The sequence below is a fragment of the Diospyros lotus genome, chromosome 3 (assembly GCF_014633365.1).
Source record: "Diospyros lotus cultivar Yz01 chromosome 3, ASM1463336v1, whole genome shotgun sequence".
Taxonomy (NCBI): Eukaryota; Viridiplantae; Streptophyta; class Magnoliopsida; order Ericales; family Ebenaceae; genus Diospyros; species Diospyros lotus.
The window spans coordinates 29,684,550-29,705,398 of NC_068340.1; the positions used below are offsets into that span (position 1 = coordinate 29,684,550).

Consider the following 20,849-nt stretch of genomic DNA (forward strand, 5'->3'; position numbering starts at 1 on the left):
TTAAAAATTTTAATTATATTAATGGTTATTATTTATATATATTGCGAAATGTAAAATTTTTAGCATTCAATATCAATAATTAATAAAAAATAACAAAATTAAAAAAATAAATGAGCAAGAAATGTTGGAAATAACATAAAGTTCCAACGGGCGAGGCCCAGTGGGCCTAACTGGTCAGGCCCATAAGGGCCTCATGGGCTTAGCCTAGAGATGTTAAAAAGGTCGGCTTAGGTCGGCCCACGGGCTTTTTAAATGGGCTGAGTCAGTTCATTTCCATTTACTAAAAGGGTCGGGCCCGATCCAGTCATTTTTGCAATGGGTAGGGCCGGCCAGGCCCACAACCCCCTTGTAGGAGGTCGGGCTAGCCCATGGGCCTAGCGGGCTCGTGGGCCTAAGCCCACAGGGCCTAACGAGCCGAGCCACAGGGCCTGATAAGCCAGGCCCATCAAGCCCGACCTTTTTTTTTTTAAATAATACATATATAAATATCAAAATAATGTATATATAAAAATTAATTTTTTTTTAAACAATTTTTTATCTTAAGTTTTAAATATTATTTCATTATTTTATATTTCAAAATTTTATATGCTTTGTAAATTTTTTTGTGAATTGATATAAAAAATAATGCACATATAAAAAGAAGAATATTTATTTATAATTTAAATATATAAAAAATTTAACTTAAAAATTTTAAATATATTGATGGTTATTATTTATATATATTGCGAAATGTAAATTTTTTGACATCCTATATCAATAATTAATAAAAAAAATAACAGTTAAAAAAATAAATGAATAAAGAATGTTGAAAATAACATAAAATCTTAATGGGCGGAGCCCAATGGGCATAACTGGCTGGGCCCATAAGGGCCTCATGGGCCCGGCCCATAAAGTTTCAATGGGTTAGGCCTAGTGGGCCATAAGCTAGGGCCTTAGACGAGCTGGGCCAGGCCGTGGGCCCAAATTCTTTGGCCCGGCCTGGCCACCGTATGAGGTCAGGGCTTGGCCCAGCCTGTTTGAATAGTGATGGGTCGGGCCTTTTGACATCTCTAACCTGGGTCATAAAATTCCAACGGGTCGGACCATAGACCCAAATTCTTTGGTCCAGCCTGACCCCTTTATGGGGGCCGGGCCATAGCCCGGACATCTCTACTTACAGGGCCACTAATATAATTACTGTCTACGGCCTTGTCAACTCTTAAACCGACCCTGCATCCCCAGTAACCTGTTATCAATTAAAAGCCAGACAAAATGAGCCCCCCCGGATGTATTCATCAGTTTGAGTCGAGGATCTTCACTTCAAGCAGATACAGTTCAAAGCTCATCCCTCTGAATTTAATATACATCCACGGCCATGTTCACTTTGCATGACACATTGGAAACATTATGTATTCTGTTTCGTTGTATTTAAGACCTTAGCATCTGGACACACTGTTTTATTTTGAATCTCTTGCCAATTTTGTACATTTAAGCAGGGTTTTTGTTTAGAGACCAGATATTAAGGCTGCGTTTTTTTTTATTGTTTTTAAGTTATTTTTAATTTTTAATTTTTTAAAATAATAAAAATACATTCTCTTTATTATTTTTAAAAATATATTTTTAAAAATAAAAAAAATTATAAAAAAAACTCAAAACAACAAAAAGTTGTTTTGAGTGTTTTCATCCAAAACAAACTCAAAACTCAAAATACATTTATTTATTTATATTTTATTATTATAATGAAAAAAATTATGAAATTCATTAACTTTAAAATATATATATTTTTGTAATAATATATTAATATTAAATATTTTAAATTTACTGAATAATCGAATTTATTAAATAAAATGTCATAAAAAAATTATTTTTAAAATTTCAAAAAAAACGCATTTTCTAATTTTTTATTTTGAGAAATAGTTTTTCAAAATGACAAAAAGAATGTATTTTAAATTTTCTAAAAACAGACTACTAAAATAAAAAAATTTAAAATAAAAAACTAAAAATGATTTCAAAAGTCAAAATTGAAAATAAAAAAATAAAAAAAACACAACCTAAGTTGTTTAAATGCTTGAAGGATTAATCCAAGAAGCTAAATGTACAAAAGAATGCAATATATTAGGAGGGACATATGAATGCCGGAGCATATACAAGGGTGTTAAATATATATATATATATATTATTTTTTCAATCAGCAAGTAAAAGGTCAGTGGATTACTTTCACGTGATTATGGGGCTTTTATTTAGCTTCACATATGTCATGTGGGAATTTTCTTTTTTTTTTACCTATTTTTATCTTTGCATAAAAAAAGAAATACATTAAGTTATCTATCGAAAGAAGGAACTGAAAGAGCCACCGACCTAGCTAGAAGAGTGTAGAATAAATAACGTACCGAGATAGGAAAATTAACGTTAAAATTGCAAATTGAGTATCATCAAGCGAGGGTCGACAAAAAAGTTAAAACAGACCAAGACCACATAAATAAAATGCACTTACGGCTGAAAAAATAGAAATAAAATGGGCACAGCTAGCGAGTCACATATATGGCAATATATTTGGAATACACATATATATATATATATATATATGAAGGAAGGGGATAGGACCACTGTTGCTTCATCGCAGGAACACATCTGTGAGAACTGTGGTAGACTCCAAAGAGGCTTTCAACAGCTTCAATCCCTAAATCACATAAATAAATAATACAAACAGAAAACAAGATATTTCAATTATTTGTCACAAAAAATCAAAACTTGTGATGGATCAACAAGGATCGATCATAACTAAAATGTGTTCTTTAATTCAATACTCCCACGTGAAAAGGATATCTATGTAATTCTGAAAAACATATATATTTTTATTGTATATTAATTTTACAAGTATATATTTATAATTATGTTTTTATTGTATGTATGTATGATTCCTTTGACTAATACATGTGATTTCAACACTACGAGTCATAGCATTCCATACACAAAATTTTGCTTCTATATACCAATATTAAAATTTTAATTTGAATAAAAACTTTCTGTGGCCTGTCTACATGCATTTGACTATTCTTTTCTTAAAATTATATTAAGAGTATTAATTATAAAAAAAATTCTTTTGCATGTTTTTGTAAATAATAAAAAGTTAACCATATAGGGTAGGAGAAAAAGGAGGAAGACTGGAGAGGATAAAACCAGACCTCGTGCATGCCAACCTCAACGATCTTCTCCTGGAGGAAGCCGATGTCTTTGACCTTAAGCGAGTTGAGAAGAGCAACACTGGACACAGTGGACAGGGGCTCCACCGTCAGATCATCCGCCACCGTGTAAACCACTGCGCTTTTGACGTACCCTTGCACCTCATTTTTAGATCTATCATAAGAGGAGTAGCTGCTGCTACTTCCCTGAAAAGAGAAAGGCAGCGCCTTCAATAGCGGCGACGGCTCGGTGTTTGAAGTGGCTGTCGCCGGCCGCAAGAGAGAGTCCTTCCTCTGGTTTGGCAGTAAATACTCGTCGGCAAGGTTCTGGACGCTCTGGTAGATTTTCATGGTAGACCCAGAAACAGCCTGGCCGCGGAGGGCGGCCAGAATGCCGCCGAGCGGTAGCTGCAAGAGGCCAAACAGGAAGTCGACGAAGTCCTTTCCAGCCTCCGCGAACACCACCTTATCTGTGGTGGTGTCTACTAGAAGCTTCAAGCTTACGGTTTTGGCCATCGGCAGGTTAGATTATGGGGGTTGCAGAGAGGGAAAATTACAAATTATGAGATGGGAATGGAAGGAAAGAAACGGTTGGGACGATGAAGATTTATTTTCTTCTCTCTCATTCTTCATTTAAACCTATAATTATGGGTAATGCCTTTCAAATTCCAAATCTGGTTGTTGATAGTGACTACGGTTATCCCGATCATTAAGGAAGGTGGGGTGATGATCACAATCACAGCTTCGATTGCTCGGTGTCGTGGCTGCTGCCGCCGTCTATTCAGCTTAAAGGAGCATCAGGTATGTCGTTATTTTCTTCTGCAATCTTTTTTTGGCGATTCTCAATTTGAAATAGAAGATGACATTGATTTAGAAAATAATGATAATGATAATTAATGATGATGATGATGGAGGTGGTCATTGGACTTGGTGAAGATTTAAATATTTTTGATTTATTTTAGTTTATATTTTGTACTTGTAAGTTTAATAATATGTGTTATTTTTATCTGTATTACTTTATGATTTATATGACTTATTCTAATATTTGATAAATGATGATAAATAGATTGATGAAATTATTTTAAAATAAGTATATATATTTCATTTATAATAAAAAATAAGATTATAATAATTATGCTATTAAATAATATTAATTCAATTTTATAAAATTATGTTATAAAAGACTTCCTCTTAGCTAGGTAGGTAGGATGGAATCCTTAAAATCCAGCGGATCAAATTCTTCATAAATCATGGATGATTTAAAGCTGAAACTCCAGTTTTTATTTTCAAAATATGCTAAAAAACTTCTTTAAAATTGGCTGAGAAACTCTACCAATACTAGCCTCGATCTCTCAAGCTTCTAACAGAAACCAAGTTTTATCCCAAGCGACCCAACTCCTACTTTGAAAATAAACTAGTGGTGAACCCGTGTATCACACGGAAAAGTTTAATTTAAAAATAAAAAATAAATTTATTATTTTAAATAATTTTAACAAAATTGATAATTATAATTTTTTTAATTTTTATTCATTTATCAAAATTTAAATTTAATTAATTATTCGTTATTCAATATGCTAATAGATAACATTTTTAATTTAATATACTATAATTTAATGTGTTAAAGAATAATTAATACATTAAGTAGTTTACTTGACAAAATATTTATATTTTTTTATTTATTATATTATATTTATTTATAAATAAATATTATAAAATCTATAATATATCCACTCAAAGACATTTGTTATTTTTTATTTATTATATTATAATTATAAATATAAATTAAAACTCTTAAATATGTGTAAGAATAAGTTTTTTAAATAATAAAAAATTTTAAAAATATGAATTTTGATTTCTTCCACAATTTAAAAAATGTGATACCTTAAATATTAATTAGCATTGAAAAACCTTAGGCTGCGTTCTCTTTGTTTTTCAATTTTCAGTTTTGAGTTTTGAATTCATTTTCAATTTTCTGTTTTGGTAGTCTGTTAGAAAATTGAAAACGCATTCTCTTTGTTATTTTAAAAAATTATTTCTCAAAACAGAAAATTAGAAAACGCGTTTTCTTTGAAATTTTGAAATTTTTTTAATGATATTTTATTCAATAAATTTGATTATTCAGTAAATTAAAAATATTTAATATTTATACATTATTAAAAAAATATCTACATTTTAAAGCTAATGAATTTTGTAATATTTTTTTCATTATAATAATAAAATATGAATAAATAAATAAATAAATATATTTTGAGTTTTGAGTTTATTTTGAATGAAAACACTCAAAATAATTTTTTGTTATTTTAAATTTTTTTTATAATTTTTTTTGTTTTTAAAAATATATTTTTAAAAACAATAAAAATAACGCGTTTTCATTATTTTAAAAAATTGAAAATTAAAAATAACTTAAAAATAACAAAAAAAAAAAAAAAAAAACGCAACTTTTATTTTCTGAAGACGAGACTCTTTGTTTGGGTCGACTATTGGATGGTTGGTCTAATTAATTTGCGCCTCTCAATTCTTCCTTCCCGTAAACAAAACTATGTATGATCTGAGCCAGGAGAAATGTCCATCTTGATGATCCGCGTGAGGGAGAGGATTAATTCGCAAAGCTCATCAGTTATCGCTTCTTACGTCACCTCAAATAAGGACAGCAAACTAGCAAACAAACATCATCATCAATTGCGGTGCTTAACTAATAACACTGAAACAACTGAAATCACACATTTTTAGATTTAGAACTACCGTAACATAACCGCAGCTTAATTATTGCTAGAGCTAGCCTCTGGGGTGTGGTGCCAATAATAATAGCAATGGAAAAAGGTATTGGTAGGATGGAATCCTTAAAATCCACCGCATCAAAATCTTCATAAATCTTACAAGGTTGATATTTAAAGCTGAAACTTTCAAAATATGTTGAAAAAATTCTTTAAAATTGGCTGAGAAACTCTTACTAATATTAATTAGCTCTCTCTCTCTCAAGTTAACAATTTTTATGTCTAAGAGACCAACTCCTACTTTGAAAATAAATCTTTGTAAAATTTACTAAATTTTTTAGGAACCCTAATAATAGACTTACTCCTAACTTAAAAGAAAGACGTTCAAAAGCTAACTTACTACAAATAATACTTAAAATTTAAAAATTATCAAAATACACTTTTAACACTCAAGTAAAAAAAAACTTGAAAAATAAAAATTATACATAGATTTGCATAAAAAAAAATTACGAAATTAATTGAGATAGAAGGGTAATGAATTTAAATATAAAGTTTGTATGAAAATAATATAATTCGTGAATACTCACATATTAACAGGACAATATTTATTAAAAAGATTTATAACAGCACTCACAACATAATTTATAATTCACTACCTTACCTCTGTTGGTTTGAGAGTGCAAACAAGAAGATAAGATGAAACAAACTTTTATGTGAATTTTGCTACCACATAAATCCTGTTCTTTTTTATTCTAAACAGCTTACACACATAACCTATATATAGGAATTACATGTTGATTATTCGGATAACATAACAAATAAGATTTTAAATCAACTAAATTCCTAAGACACTACAACAAAACAAGTTTTTCGCTATGATTTTTTTTTCTACGTAGCAAATTTCGTAGCAAAATGTTAATATTTTGCTACGAAACTATTAAATTGTAGATAATTTAAAGGATTTAAATTTTTTCAACTAAATACAGTTTTTAGCTACAAAAATTTTATTTACGCTATAAGTTTCATAGTCAAAAGTTAATAGTTTACTACGAAATTATTAAATTGTAGGTAATTTAAATGAGTCAAATTTTTTGCTCCGAAATATAATTTTTCACTACAAAAGGTTTATCTACCATTCTAAATTTTGTAGCCAAAAATAAGATTTTGCTACAAAATTATTAAAATGTAGTTAAAAGATATTTTTAATTTTCTCTAAATCATAAATAATGAAAATTAAAAAATAATAAAATACAAAAACATATAAAAAAAATTAGCGGGAATCTTTTCCCCTAAAATATACCCACGATTCTAATCAAATTAAATGAAAAAAAATTAGTGGCAAACCCATTAATTAAGCATACATATTCGGCTGTTCAATCAAAATCTTCAATTTCTTCATATCAAATTCAAATCATTGCACGGAACTCAACCTCCCACTATTCACTTGTGCAAACTCAATTCATGACTCCATGATTGTTTAGCATGATTCTGTGTAAACCCACTCCCAGTACCCTGATCTTTAGATTCTTTAGCACGATTCACTTGTGCAAACGCAGTCCACGATTTTATTTAGCACCATTATGTGCGAATCCTTGCATCCTCTATTCTTTGCCGTGACCCGCTCCACGAACCCCTTCGGCAGCACCTCCACCGTCTCCTAATCCGACTCCGACAGTTTGCTCAGGACGCAAAAGAGGCAGTTTGAACTCCTCCTGATTCTTTTCAGCATCAATCTGTTTTTTGTTCTTGTTTTTTCCCTAATTTGGTTTTGCCCTTATCGCCTAGATTCATTGTTTATGTTTTAGTTCCACAAGCACACCGTATGTTTGATAAAATGCCTACACCTGGATTCATTTTGAATACATTGATTTTGGTTATTCTCGTGTGTATATATACAGATATCTACGCTCGCACAAGGAGGACATTTATGGATTGCTTGCTGCTTCTTTGATTTTTAGCTCTCCACTCATCGCGCGGGTAAATAAATATACAATTTTAGTTGCTACATCTTTGCTTTTCCTCCTTGTAATCATCTCTGTCTAGAATTCATTCTTTTGTTTTTTCCTTTATTGCTTGAATTCATTGTTTATGTTTTAGTTGTACAAGCACATCATATGTTTGATAAAATGTCTATGTTTCATCTTTGTGTGTACCATCTATTTGATAAAATGCCTATGATAAAAATAATTAGATTTATTTTTTAAAGTTTTTTAAATTAGATTATGTCATTTTGTTTAGAGTACTCTTATTCATCAAATATCCATTTGATCCCACATCACTGATGCCTTGCTGTAGTATTCTTCTTTGCACCCGAGTTAACTAAACTAATGATACTTATTTGAAAGTTGTAAATGTTGCAAGTGTTCATCTGGTGGACTATTGAAAGAAGTATTATACGGACAGTATTAAATATTAGATTAATGGGTTATTGGAGCCCAAATAAAAATAAATAAATAAAGGAATCAGCCTACAACATGGATTGTAGGATGAAATATTCTTCTCTTAAATGTTAATTTTAAGTGAGTCCATAGATAATATGTTAGCATAGAGTATTATATAATATACATATAGTTTAACGTTCGTGACATGCCCATGTGCTTATATATTCAATTTGTTTTAATGTAAATCTTTCACATTAAAATAAATTATACTATATTTTCTGATCTTTTGTTTATTTTTGTTTTCCAGGTTTTTGGCATGCATAAGTCATAGAGGAAGAAAGACATTTGGAGCTAAATTTTCATATTATGTTAATTTTTAACTTTTTTTAGTTTAAGATTTAATGTTGATATCATTATATGTATTGGTATTATGTACTAGTCACAATCAAAACAGTTGGAGATTATGGAGATTGTGGTTGACATTAGTTTTATTTTATATGATTGATTGAATGTTTTTGAAGTTATATACTGTGTTTTAAATTCCATCTAGATTGTAAGGGTTAGTGTAGATTTAGAGAAAAATAATATTTTTTAAAAAATAGATTTTTTTTAAACAAATTAAATTTAGTGATATCGTAGTAATATATTAGTTGTATATAGAATTAACTATGAAAATAAAACTTTTGATTACAAAAATATTGATAAAGAAAATTAATTTACTATGAAAATTAGTATGTGAATATCAAATTGCTACGAAAATTGATATATGAAAATCAATTTCCTACGAAAATAGGTATGATTAGCTACGATTTGATATAGTGGAAAAAAAAATGCTCTCTCTACAATTTGACATTCGTAGTAAAAAAAGTATTATCTACTACGAAAATTGACGTCACCAACTACGAAAATTGGTATCATTACCTACGAAAATTAACATAATTAACTACGATATATGTCATAGTAAAAAATTAATGATTTCTCTACGTTTCTTTATTTGTAGCGAAAAGTGTATTATTTTCTACGAAACATTAAATCGTAGCTAAATATTATTAGCTACGAGCATTTAGCTACGATTCATGCTACGAATAAAATTTTGTAGCTAATTGATTTTTGCTACGAAAATTGAACTTTTAACTACGAAAAATTTCGTAGAAAAAACCAAAATTTGTTGTAGTGAGAACTTGCATAAATCCTAGCTCCACTACTGAAGACTGGTTCTCCTTTACTGCTGAAGACCCGACACATCCTTTAGTGCTTCCTGTTGACTTGGTCTCATGCTGACCTGGTTTGTTATCCACAACACTCTCCTCCAAACTAAGTTTGCTTGAACTGTCTCCCTTTTGCTTCATTCTAAGCATGTCCCTTAACTTCATGAAGCTTTTAAAAGGTAATGGTTTGGTGAATATATCAGCCACCTGCTCAAGTGTATGGCAATACTCCAACTTAATCGTTCCTTACTTGACATGGTCCCTGATGAAATGAAATCTTGTATCTATGTGCTTACTCCTTCCGTGTTGAACTAGGTGTTTGGCCAACTTAATTGCAGACATGTTGTCTACATAAATGATTGTTGACTCCTGTGAGCGTTTCAGAGAAGTGAGTAAATTTTTAAGCCAAATTGCTTCACACACCGTAAATTGACTGCTACATATTCAGCTTCACATGAAGATATAGCTACAATATTTTGTTTCTTTGATGATCAAGAGAAATTTGTTGATGCACCAAAAAAAACATACCCATTGGTACTTTTTCTCTTGGATGGATCTATGCCCCAGTCACTATCTGAGTATCCAACCAGCTCAAAATTTTCACCATAATCATAATGCAAGCCAAAATTCAAGGTTCCTTTGACATAACTTAGAATTCTCTTGGCCGCCTGCCAATGTGACTCTCTTGGTGTCTCCATGTAGCGACTTAGCAGGCTCACTCCATACACTATATTCGGTCTTGTTACAGTGAGATACCTTAAGCTTCCAATCAAACTTTTGTATTGTAAAGAGTTGACTTCTTCTCCCTCTCCTTCCTTGGATAACTTGTGATTTGCTATCACTGGAGCATTAACAATGCCACAATTACTCATATTAAATTTCTCAAGCAACTCCCTTATGTACTTTTCTTGAAATAAGAAGATCCCATCAGTTCTTTGTTGGACTTGAATGCCCAGAAAATAGAACATGAGTCCATTGCCTGTCATCTCAAACTCTTGAAACATGTCTTGCTTGAATTGTGCAAATAGCTTTTCACTATTTCCTGTGTAGAGAAGATCATCAACATATACACATAATATCAAAAATTCTCCATTACCTCCTTCTTTAATGTACATTGAATGCTCATATGGACACTTCTCAAATCCTTTTGCAAGCACATAGCTGTCCAGTCATGAATTCCAGGCTCTTGGTGCCTGCTTAAGCCCGTACAATCCCTCAGGTTGTTGGACATATACATCCTCTTCAAGAACTCCATTTAAAAAAGCTAATTTTACGTCAAGTTAAAATACACTCCATTTGTGTGCAGTGCCAGAGAAAAAATCAACCTTACTATGTCAAATCTGACCACTGGTGCAAATACTTTCTCATAATCAATCCCATATTTCTGTCCATACCCCTTTGCTACAAGTCTTGCTTTGTAGCGGTCTATGCTCCCATCTGCTGCTTTTTTGATTTTGAAAATCCATTTGACACCAATGGCTTTCTGATGTGCTGGAAGTGAGGTTAAAGTCCATGTATCATTCTTCTCAAGTGCCCTTATTTCTTCCTTCATAGCTATCCTCCAACATTCATTGTTACTGGCTTTCTTGAAACTTAAGGGTTCGTGATTAGCATATAAATATAAGAGGTTCACCTCTAATTCATCATCATACTCTATTGCTGTTGTTTCTGCATATGTATCACCCAAACTTCTCATACGTAGGGGTGGTGATGAAATTGAAGAAGTAGGACTTATAGTATTTGTTTGTGTTGGAGTTAAAGCTGTCTCTGCCTCTTGCTGTTGCACTGTTTGAGTAAAATTTGGTTGTGATGTCATATCCAACTCTTCTTCTTGCACCAGAGTATCTCGTTTTTCACTTGAGTCTTGATTCCATGCAGTATCCTCATCGAACACCACGTCTCTGTTAATCACAACTCTCCTTTCAACTAGATCATACAACTTGTATGCCTTGGACTCTTCGCTATACCCCACAAATACACATCTTACTCCACGATCATCAAGTTTTTTCTGTCTAACTTTAGGGACTTGAGCATAAGCAACACAACCAAATACCCTTAGATGTGCCACACTTAGTTTGATACCACTCCATACTTCTTGTGGTGTTTTGTATTAAACACTTTTGGTGGGACTCCTATTCAGCAAATAGACAGAACATGCTATTGCTTCTGCCCAAAACTTTTTTGGCATGAGCTTTTCTTTGAGAAGTGTTCTGGTCATATCTGTAACACCTCGCTTTTCTCTTATTGAGCGTGTCACTATGCTGGGGCCCAAATTATACAAAAATTATTTTTTTCATTCTTTTTCGGTACATAACTTAACCTTAAGTACCGAACCCCAAACAAAACCCCCAGCAAATCATTAAAAATGTAAAAGAGATAATCGAAACCTGATATGATACATAATCATATCACTTTATTTATAACATAAGAATTCGTACCATTATTAACATCATATCCTCAATATTGAAATACATAAATACATGGAGATTTCATAATATTCTAACAAGGTTGAATATCAATAAAGCATCAGCTAAAACATATCCGAGTCAGCTCGCTGAATCCATCGGCCACGCCATCACGTGTCGTCATATCTCAACCTACTCATTACCCTAACTGCAAGTCTAAAACTGGAACGTTGAATGTTCCAGGGGCATAACCCATTAGAAGATGAAACTTCTAATGAGGGTCCAAAACATATATACGAATGCATGATGCAATAACATGAACAATATTTGCTCTTAGTATAACTTCCCTAGCCCGCAATCCTGGCTAGGAATCCCAGGCAAATCCCGAACCTCTGCAGGATAAATCTAACGTTATTCCCTCAATGCCTTTGGGAAATTACGACTACACTCTGAGGGCGACATCTCATTCCCATGCACAAATATCAACGTAACAATAATATCGTGCTATACAATTATCACGACTTTCCATGTAATATGACAAAATGAATCATATCTTTCATAAATATCATGTATAATAAACAATTACATCATGTAAGATAGAAAAACTCACAAAACCATGTTTAGGATAAAATTACTCACCTTTTGAGATAAACTTGCATTTTCTCAAAAAGCGTGCATCGCCTCGATATGTGTGCCCCGCCTCGATTTTCGTGCCAACTCTCAAAAGTTGCACCAATCACATCATCTCGATCTTCTCAATCATAAAATAATATTTAATCACTAAATATCCTCAATATTTCATTTATTTCCTTTTATTTCCTATTTTCCTTCATTTTTCCTTCTAAAAATTTCAATAATTACATCGAGACTATTTCCTCAAATCTATCTTCACAACAATTCATAATATCCTATAAAATTCAAAGGAAAAATACTGGACTTACCCGGATAGTGCATTTTCACACAAAACGAGATTCTTTGGTGTAGAAACCGAGACATCGGAAACCCAAACTTCAAAACTTTTTGCACGGAACCTCGTAAAATAATTTTCTGGATTTTACAAGATTTTTTCTAGAATTTTAGGAGGCCCTATGGCCCTTACGCGCTGGCGCGTGGGCTGCACGTGTTGACCAGCACATGTGGCCCACGCGCCGGTCATATTCTCCGGCGCCGGCCATGCCAGCAATGCTGGTTTTTGATGGCATATTCTTCCTCTCCTTTAGTCGATCCACTTGGCATATATTTGAGCTCTAAAGGAGGCCGAGAAGGCCTTCGATTTGCCGGCTAAAGGCTCGGCCAGACCGCCCGCCTCCAAACTCCGACGAGCTTCGAAACCTTATCAAAACTCCATGAAAATGCTCCAAAGTTTCCAGATATGCTCTATACCTCATGGGCTTCAAAAGCCCCTTATTTTGGAACGCCAATTCGTTCAATAAGTGGGTCGATTTTGAAGCTCAAAAACCCTAACTTTTGGCCACCATTGAACGCCTATCAAATGAGCACCAAAATGCTCCAAATTTACCAGAAACACTCTACACCTCATGGGCTTCAATAGCCCTATGCTTTTAGCCTCCAATTCGTTCGGTTGAGCCTTCGATTTGAAGCTCCCACTTCTCCAAAATTCGGCCACTTCAAGCTTTATTTATAGGCGATCATCGAGCTTCAAAATGGCTTTGGCCGCCTTGCCCATCACCTTAGGAGGTTAAACCTCCCCTAGATCGACCTTGAGGCTCCCTTATCCGACCATAATTTCGATTTGCAAGTATCGACCATTCGACCGAATTCTTTGGTCGATTTTTTACTTTTTCAGGCCACTGTGATGACTTTTGTTGCCCCTTGCCTTTACAAAAGTTGGTCCCTGGCCTTCCCTCGTGCCATCCCTATGGCTGAAATTGGCCGTGGCCGATCGGCCATGTGCTGGTCAGATTGCCCATGCCCAACTTTCGAATTTTGCACTTAAGCCTTCAAAGTTTTGGCTATTATCACTTTAGCCCATTTCACTTAATCCCTGAACTTTTTAATATTGCCATTGAGTCCCTTAAGTCCTAAAACATTCATTTGACTCTTGAGGATTCCGAAAAAATATCGTTTCGGCCTTCCTCTAGCAATTTTCAAAAATTACACTTAGCCCCGAATCTTTATTTTGGCCTCAAACCCTCTCGTTTCTTCCTGAAACCACTGAAAGGTTGTTCCTTATGAAAAACCAAAGCCTCATCAAGCTTCTGTTAACTTCTGAGACGTCGTCTATAATAATTCGGTATTGCAGCCTAATTGGCAATTGTTATTTTGCTGTACCGAAAATTGTTCCCGATCCAATTTCTTTCGACACCATAAATCCTATCTCGGGGTGCTCGTTAATGCCACATCATTTTCTTTTGGCATCTCGGCTCCAAGGCACTCCCGACAGTCGATTTGGTTAATTTTTTGGGCTATTCAAATACCAATTTTCTCTGAAATCCCATTTCTCCAATAAATTGCTTATTTTTAATTAACCCAAATTTCTCGGGTATTACAATATCCATGTGTTAGAAAACATTGATCTGATCATACGCAGCGAAAAAATAAAATCTGATTTTATTGGTATCACGTTTTTCAAATCTTACGGTTAAATCGAAGACATAAAACAAAAAGTTACCTCGAAACGAAATCTGATTTCATTGCCGATAACCCGCCTGATATCTCCCACGCGTGAGATGCCGAGTCGGTCCACCCGAAATCGTCAAGACTTCAATAGACTTGAGAGAAAAAGGGGCTCAAAAATTTTCTCAAAAATTTCCGTTTTTGATTCAACTGATTGATTGATTGGATTTTGGGTTTAATGTTATATTTATAAACAAGAAACCCTAAAACCCTAAATGCTATTGGGCCGGGCTTTAGGTGCTAGCAAAAAGCCCAAACCAAATTAATAATTAAATAAATAATCATATTACTTATTTAATTATTCTTATTTCTTAAATAATTGCATTTATAATTTAGTAATTCCATAATTACTAAATTTGCCCCCTTTTTCTTTTAAAAAACGATTTCTATTGGGTGGGACTTTCTGGGTTCACAATTAAATTGACAACGAGAATTAATCAATTATTAATTCTCGTAAATCACGAGTGACATCTAGCAATATGTCATGATTACCCAATTTAATGTGAAGCGAGAATGTGAACCTTACATTACGGTGTCCTGCAATACAGTCCCTCTATCATACTATATCCCAACGAGATATGAGATCACGGTCAGTAGGTCAAATCTCTCGATCTCGTCGTATGACCAAATCCAATAATCACACTTGACTAATATGACACAACCTCTACGGAATCCAAATTCCGTCGTCATATTACCTCGGCCAAGGATTTATCGTCAAGTGACCACGAGATCGCATAAGATATCTTCCTCGTATATCTCGAGATGATAGATTCCATGTCTGATGCACACATACCTCGTGTGTCACTGAACTAGGCACATAGATACGTACGGCTATCCCTGATTAGGACAACCATATAATATCGTTGATATCCTAATTCACTAACACACAGATATCCATGTCATCTCAGGTCTAAGGACTAATGCAAATCCGCAGTTAATATTAAATCATTGACCCGTGAGATAAAACCCATGTGATTCAATATTAATAGTTCCGTTCAGTGAACTCGTTCCTATAACGAGCATTCACTCGTCTTCCTTCTGTATCTTATACAGAGTGGTATGAGACCCACCAATCTTGTCTTTCGGTATCTTATACCGAACAAGGAGGAAGACGATGTGTCAGCCTTTGCGAGTTACTAATTATCCAAGTTAGGAACTCTATGGCCAGGAACATATTTATAGTATAACGTATTGTGGATTATCCGTCTCGATTATTCTTAACAATTAAGAATGGTATCCACTCCTTATTATACTAAAGGATATTTGTATGTTCAATTTAAATCATATTGCAATTTCAATTAAACATAAAACTTGCCATTAAATAAGGTTTAAAAAATTACAAGATCAAGCCCTATTGTGTCACTAGAACTGGTCTTAAGGGCTTATATCTAACACCATGATGGTGCGATTTTTCCTCTCTGTTATCCCATTTTGCTGAGGAGTGTAAGCAGTGGTGAGTTGATGTTGAACTCCATTTTCTCTGCAAAAAAATTGAAATTCACTAGAGGTATATTCTCCTCCACGGTCAGATCTTATAATCACCAGTTTACATCCATTTTCAGCTTCACTTTGAGCCTTGAATCTTTTGAAACTTCAAATGCAGCTGACTTTACTTTGAGAAAATATACCCATATTTTTTTATTGAAATCATCAATAAACGTGATAAAATATTTGTTACCTCCAATTGACTTTGGCTCAAGCGGTCCACAAATGTTCGTGTGTACCAATTGCAATGGTGTGGTTACTTTCCTGGTGCTGTAGTAAGAAAAAATTGTCACATTTGTTTTCCAAGTACACATGTGACACATAGTCAATTGAGCTCATGAATATTGGGCAGTCCCTTCACCATTTCATTCTTGGATAATAACTTAAGACCATGAACATACAGATGTCCATAACGAAGGTGCCACTTTTCTGTTTCATTCTCGATATGGCTAGTCAAACATTGCTCAAATTGTGTGTTCAGTGTCAAAGGAAACATTCGATTTCGTGTCTTCTGTACTTGTGCAATTAACAAACCTTTTGAGTTTCTTAATTCAAGAGTGTTTCCTTCCATATGTACCACATGCCCTTTCTCTAGTAATTGTCCAAGACTTAAGATATTGCTCCTTATGGTTGGGATATAGTAAACATTTGAAATCAGTACAATGCTTCCATTCTTTTGAACAACAGCGACATTCATTTTTCTTGTGACAGCTAATTTGGTACCATCTCCTAGACTGACAATGCCATACGAACCTTCAAAAAGTTCCACAAAAAACTCCTTCCTTCCACTCGTGTGATTACTAGCCCCAGTATCCAAATACCAGACCCTTGCATTTTCTAGCGGCTCACTTCCAGCCACTAACAAACGTTGGTTCTTCCTCCAAATGGTCAGAACTTTCAGCAAGGTTTGTTAATTTGTTGCCTTTATTTGGACAATCATAGGAGAAATATCCAAATTGATTACAGTTCCAACATTGTACTTTTGTTCTCCCATCACCCTACTATGAGTTTCTTCCATGATATCCACGTCCCCGTCCACGTGAACTCAGTCCTCCTCATCCTCTTCCTCGACCACTATTATGATTATCAAACACAAGTTTTGTTTTTAATGCTTGCTCCACAACTACTGCTTCAATTTTCTTGTGAATACAAGTTTCATATACTCGAAGGGACCCTAAGAGCTCCTCAATACTCATGGTGTCCAGATCTTTGGATTCTTCAATTGCTGTAACCACATGCTCAAAACTAGGAGACATTGATCGTAATATCTTTTCAACCACACGAACATCATCAAGCTTCTCCCCATTTATATTCATCTGATGCACAATTCCAATCAGCCTGGAATGATAATCAGTCACAGTCTCACATTCATTCATGTGAGCTGCTTCGAACTCTCCCCTCAACGTCTACAAACGTACCTTCTTGACACGTTCTACACCTTTGTAGATAACTCCCAGCTTGTCCCATACTTCTTTGCTCTTGGAAACCTTTGAAATTTTCTCAAATGTATCATCTTGCTCAAGTCCTTGGTAGAAGAAGAATAGAGCCTTCTTGTCTTTCTTTTGTTGTTCTTTGAATGTGCTTTTTTGCTCAACCATGTATGCAATCTCTTACTCAGCAGTTGGTTCTGTATAGCTAGTGGTGACTATATCCCACAGATCATGTGACCCAAATAAGGCCTTGAATTGAATACACCACTTTCCATAGTTATCTTTCTTCAATATTGGAACATGAAGTTGCACAAGATTGGATGCCATAACCTTGCTCTGATACCAGTTTGTTAGTTTGAGAGTGCAAACAAGAAGATAAGATGAAACAAACTTTTATGTGAATTTTGCTACCACATAAATCCTATTCTTTCTTATTCTAAACAACTTACACACATAACCTATATATAGGAATTACATGCTGATTATTCGGATAACATAACAAACAAGATTTCAAATCAACTAAATTCCTAAAACCTTGCATAAATCCTACCTCCACTACTGAAGACTAGTTCTCCTTCACTATTGAAGACCGGGCACATTCTTTAGTGCTTCCTGTTGACTTGGTCTCATGCTGACCTAGTTTGTTATCCACAACATCTTTCTTCTGCTCCGCCTTGGGCACAGTTATAGTTAGCTCCCCGTTCTCCATGCTTGCCTTGGCCTCCTCCAACTTGGAATTTTTCGGCACCCAGAACCTCCTGAGGAACTTGCAGATGCTGCCATTTATCATTCTTCTCCTCCTTCTCCTTGCTCCTCTCTCCTCTAGCCGCTTATCTGCAGAATCCCGTCTTTTTCCACCTCAACCTTCACCTCCTCTGTGAGGCCCAAAACTTGAAGACCCAGCCCAAATGGCCATATAAAAGGCCTTAGGGCTCCCAAATTAGCTCCCCATTTTCTTCTGTTCTTCCCATTCTCTCTCTCTCTCTCTCTCATTTTCTTTTTCAATTGATTTTGCAAAATCTAGCAGTTGGATCTTGAATCCAACTGCATTATCACTGTGAAATCGATCCCGATCTACAACAAGATAAGTCTTTTATTTTCATTAGCTTTACTTTTAGTTCAGATTTGTGAGAGGTGGATGTATACACGTGTGGGTGTGTTGGTTGAAACTTTGAACTTAGATCTAGAAAGATCTAGTCGTTGGATCTTGTTGGTTTTTGGGTATGTTAGTCAATGGGGTTAGAGGTGTTAGATGGCTGCCTCGGATCACCAGAAAACGCTGGTTGCGATGATCGAAGGCGACTGGCAGTGTGTGTTGTAATCTGGCCAAAAATTGAAAGTTAAATCTACGAAAATCTAACTGTTAGATCTTGATGGTTTTGGGATATGTTGGTCTATGTTGGTCTATGAGGGTAAGAGAGTCGAGTGGTTGTCTAGGATCGTCGGAAAATATGGTCGGCGGTGTCAAATATCTTATTTTTAAATTTGGCTAGAAATTAAAAACCAAATCTACAAAAATCTAGCCGTTAGATTTAGCCTATTTTTATATGCATTAACCCCATTAGCTAGGTGTTTCAAATGGTGGGTTCTGATCGTCAGAATCTTGGGCCGGCGGTGGTCGCTAGTGGCTACCGGCGGTGACAGCAGTGTGGTTGGTTAGGCTATTTTTATTTTTGGGGTTTTGGGACCGTTGTGGCAGCCAATGGGTTGGTCCATATGTTGGGTGACTTGAGGTTTATATTTATTTAATCTCATGTGATTTGATGCGTTTGTTAGGTAATTTTGATGCGCCCCAGCTGAGAGGAGTTTGAGGGAATCCTGCATCTGCTATAACACTGTGAGTGGGTGATTTGTATTATGGTGGTAATTGTTGCATTCATACTTTTCATTATTTTAGTATTCTATGTATACTATTCATGACTTCGTTTGTGATTTGCATACGAGGAAATTAGAATCCATATTAATTGTTTTGCACATATTGATACTTGTGAGTGATTGCCTTTCTGTTAATATGGATCGTGACCTGTATGTGATGTATTGCATGTGGCAATGATAATACTAAATGTTGGTATGAAATATGTGATGAATGGAGTAACAGTTAGAACCATGTATCGCTAACCACAGTAAGAGTTAATCGTTTGTGCACCACGTATGTGTTAAGGTGTGAGATAGTCCGCCCTGAATGGGCGTGAGATAGTCTGTTATCCATGTTTATATCCGGCGTGAGATAGTCCGCCAAAGTGGATCTTGGTGACGTTGAGATAGTCCGCACCAAGGAAATGATATGTGTGAATTTTGGTTCTAAATGGTTTACTCCCAATGTGCATATTTATTCATCATCTCCTATTCGATATTATATATTATTTGAAATGTCATGGCATGATAATTTGTATTCGTTGCATAGATTTTATATTTCTCCCATTATAATGTATGTTACCTCTCACTAAGCTAGTGTTAGGCCTACCCCTTAATATTTCAAATTTTATAAGTTGACATACATTTTGACTGTATACCCTAGTCACGTTCCGGTATAGCATATATACATCATCTCACAAGGTTGTGCATGGGAAGGTTTAAGTTCTTGTTGTGAATTGACAACTTGTGAATATTTTTGTAAGTACATGCTTATTATTGGGCTTAGGGCACCCTAATTTCAGTATACATGTTATGGTAGCATTTTTATAAATGAAATGAATGTTTATGTGTGATATGTGTGTTGCAAGCTTGCTATCCATCGATGGAGTCTTCAACTTCTTAAGGGGTAATGTTGGTTATGGCCGTGGAGTTTTGGGTCGTGACATCCTCCCCCTCCATAAGCTCCGGCAGATCGGCCTTGAAGACGTGGGCCTCCGGCGTCTCCTTCCAGTCTATCCTTGCGTTGGCGAATGGGGAGGTTTTGTGAGCCGACGTCGGCGCGTTGGAGATTGCGGAGGTGAACATGCCGTCGAACGGATCCCAGACGTCCGGAGAGAATGGGTCGAAGACGTTGCTTAGTCGGCTGTCGAAGAAGGTTGGGATAAGAGACATGTTTTCAGACTTGCTTCATTGTTTGATTGAATAGCCAGTCAAAATTGCTTCTTCACAGTTAAATAATCACCCTTTTACTTCAGAATCTGAAGTCAAAATTGCGTCATTTTTATATCTGGGATAGTTCGATTTACAGAAACAGGCATGGAGATTTGACAAGGAAATGTGTTTCACCTGCAGCTATCGGGCAAACGATGCTTCTTCTATTGTCGATCGATGTCGGGATCTACGAATTGAACGGAATGCTGGCAATAAATGATGGTAGTCAATTCAACATGAACGAACACCAACAGCAAATTAAGGCTCCAGAGGACAATTCCTTACCGTTAATTCAACTTTCTCCGCATCAATCTCTAAATTGGACAAGAGAAGGTGAAGATATTGGAGGCATGTTTGGAAAG

The 20,849-nt window shown here is 34.8% G+C and overlaps 1 protein-coding gene and 1 pseudogene across 1 annotated transcript; both read right to left on the minus strand.

Moving 5' to 3' along the window:
- Positions 1–2,593: 2,593 nt before the first annotated feature.
- Positions 2,594–3,730, minus strand: LOC127796922 (uncharacterized). Its single transcript, XM_052329324.1, has 2 exons — positions 3,180–3,730; positions 2,594–2,659 (listed from the first exon to the last, which is right to left on the minus strand). The coding sequence occupies exons 1-2, from the start codon at positions 3,675–3,677 to the stop codon at positions 2,594–2,596; spliced, it is 564 nt and encodes a 187-aa protein (XP_052185284.1). The 5' UTR covers positions 3,678–3,730.
- Positions 3,731–17,447: 13,717 nt separating this feature from the next.
- LOC127797899 (18.1 kDa class I heat shock protein-like) lies at positions 17,448–20,448 on the minus strand (annotated as a pseudogene).
- Positions 20,449–20,849: the final 401 nt, after the last annotated feature.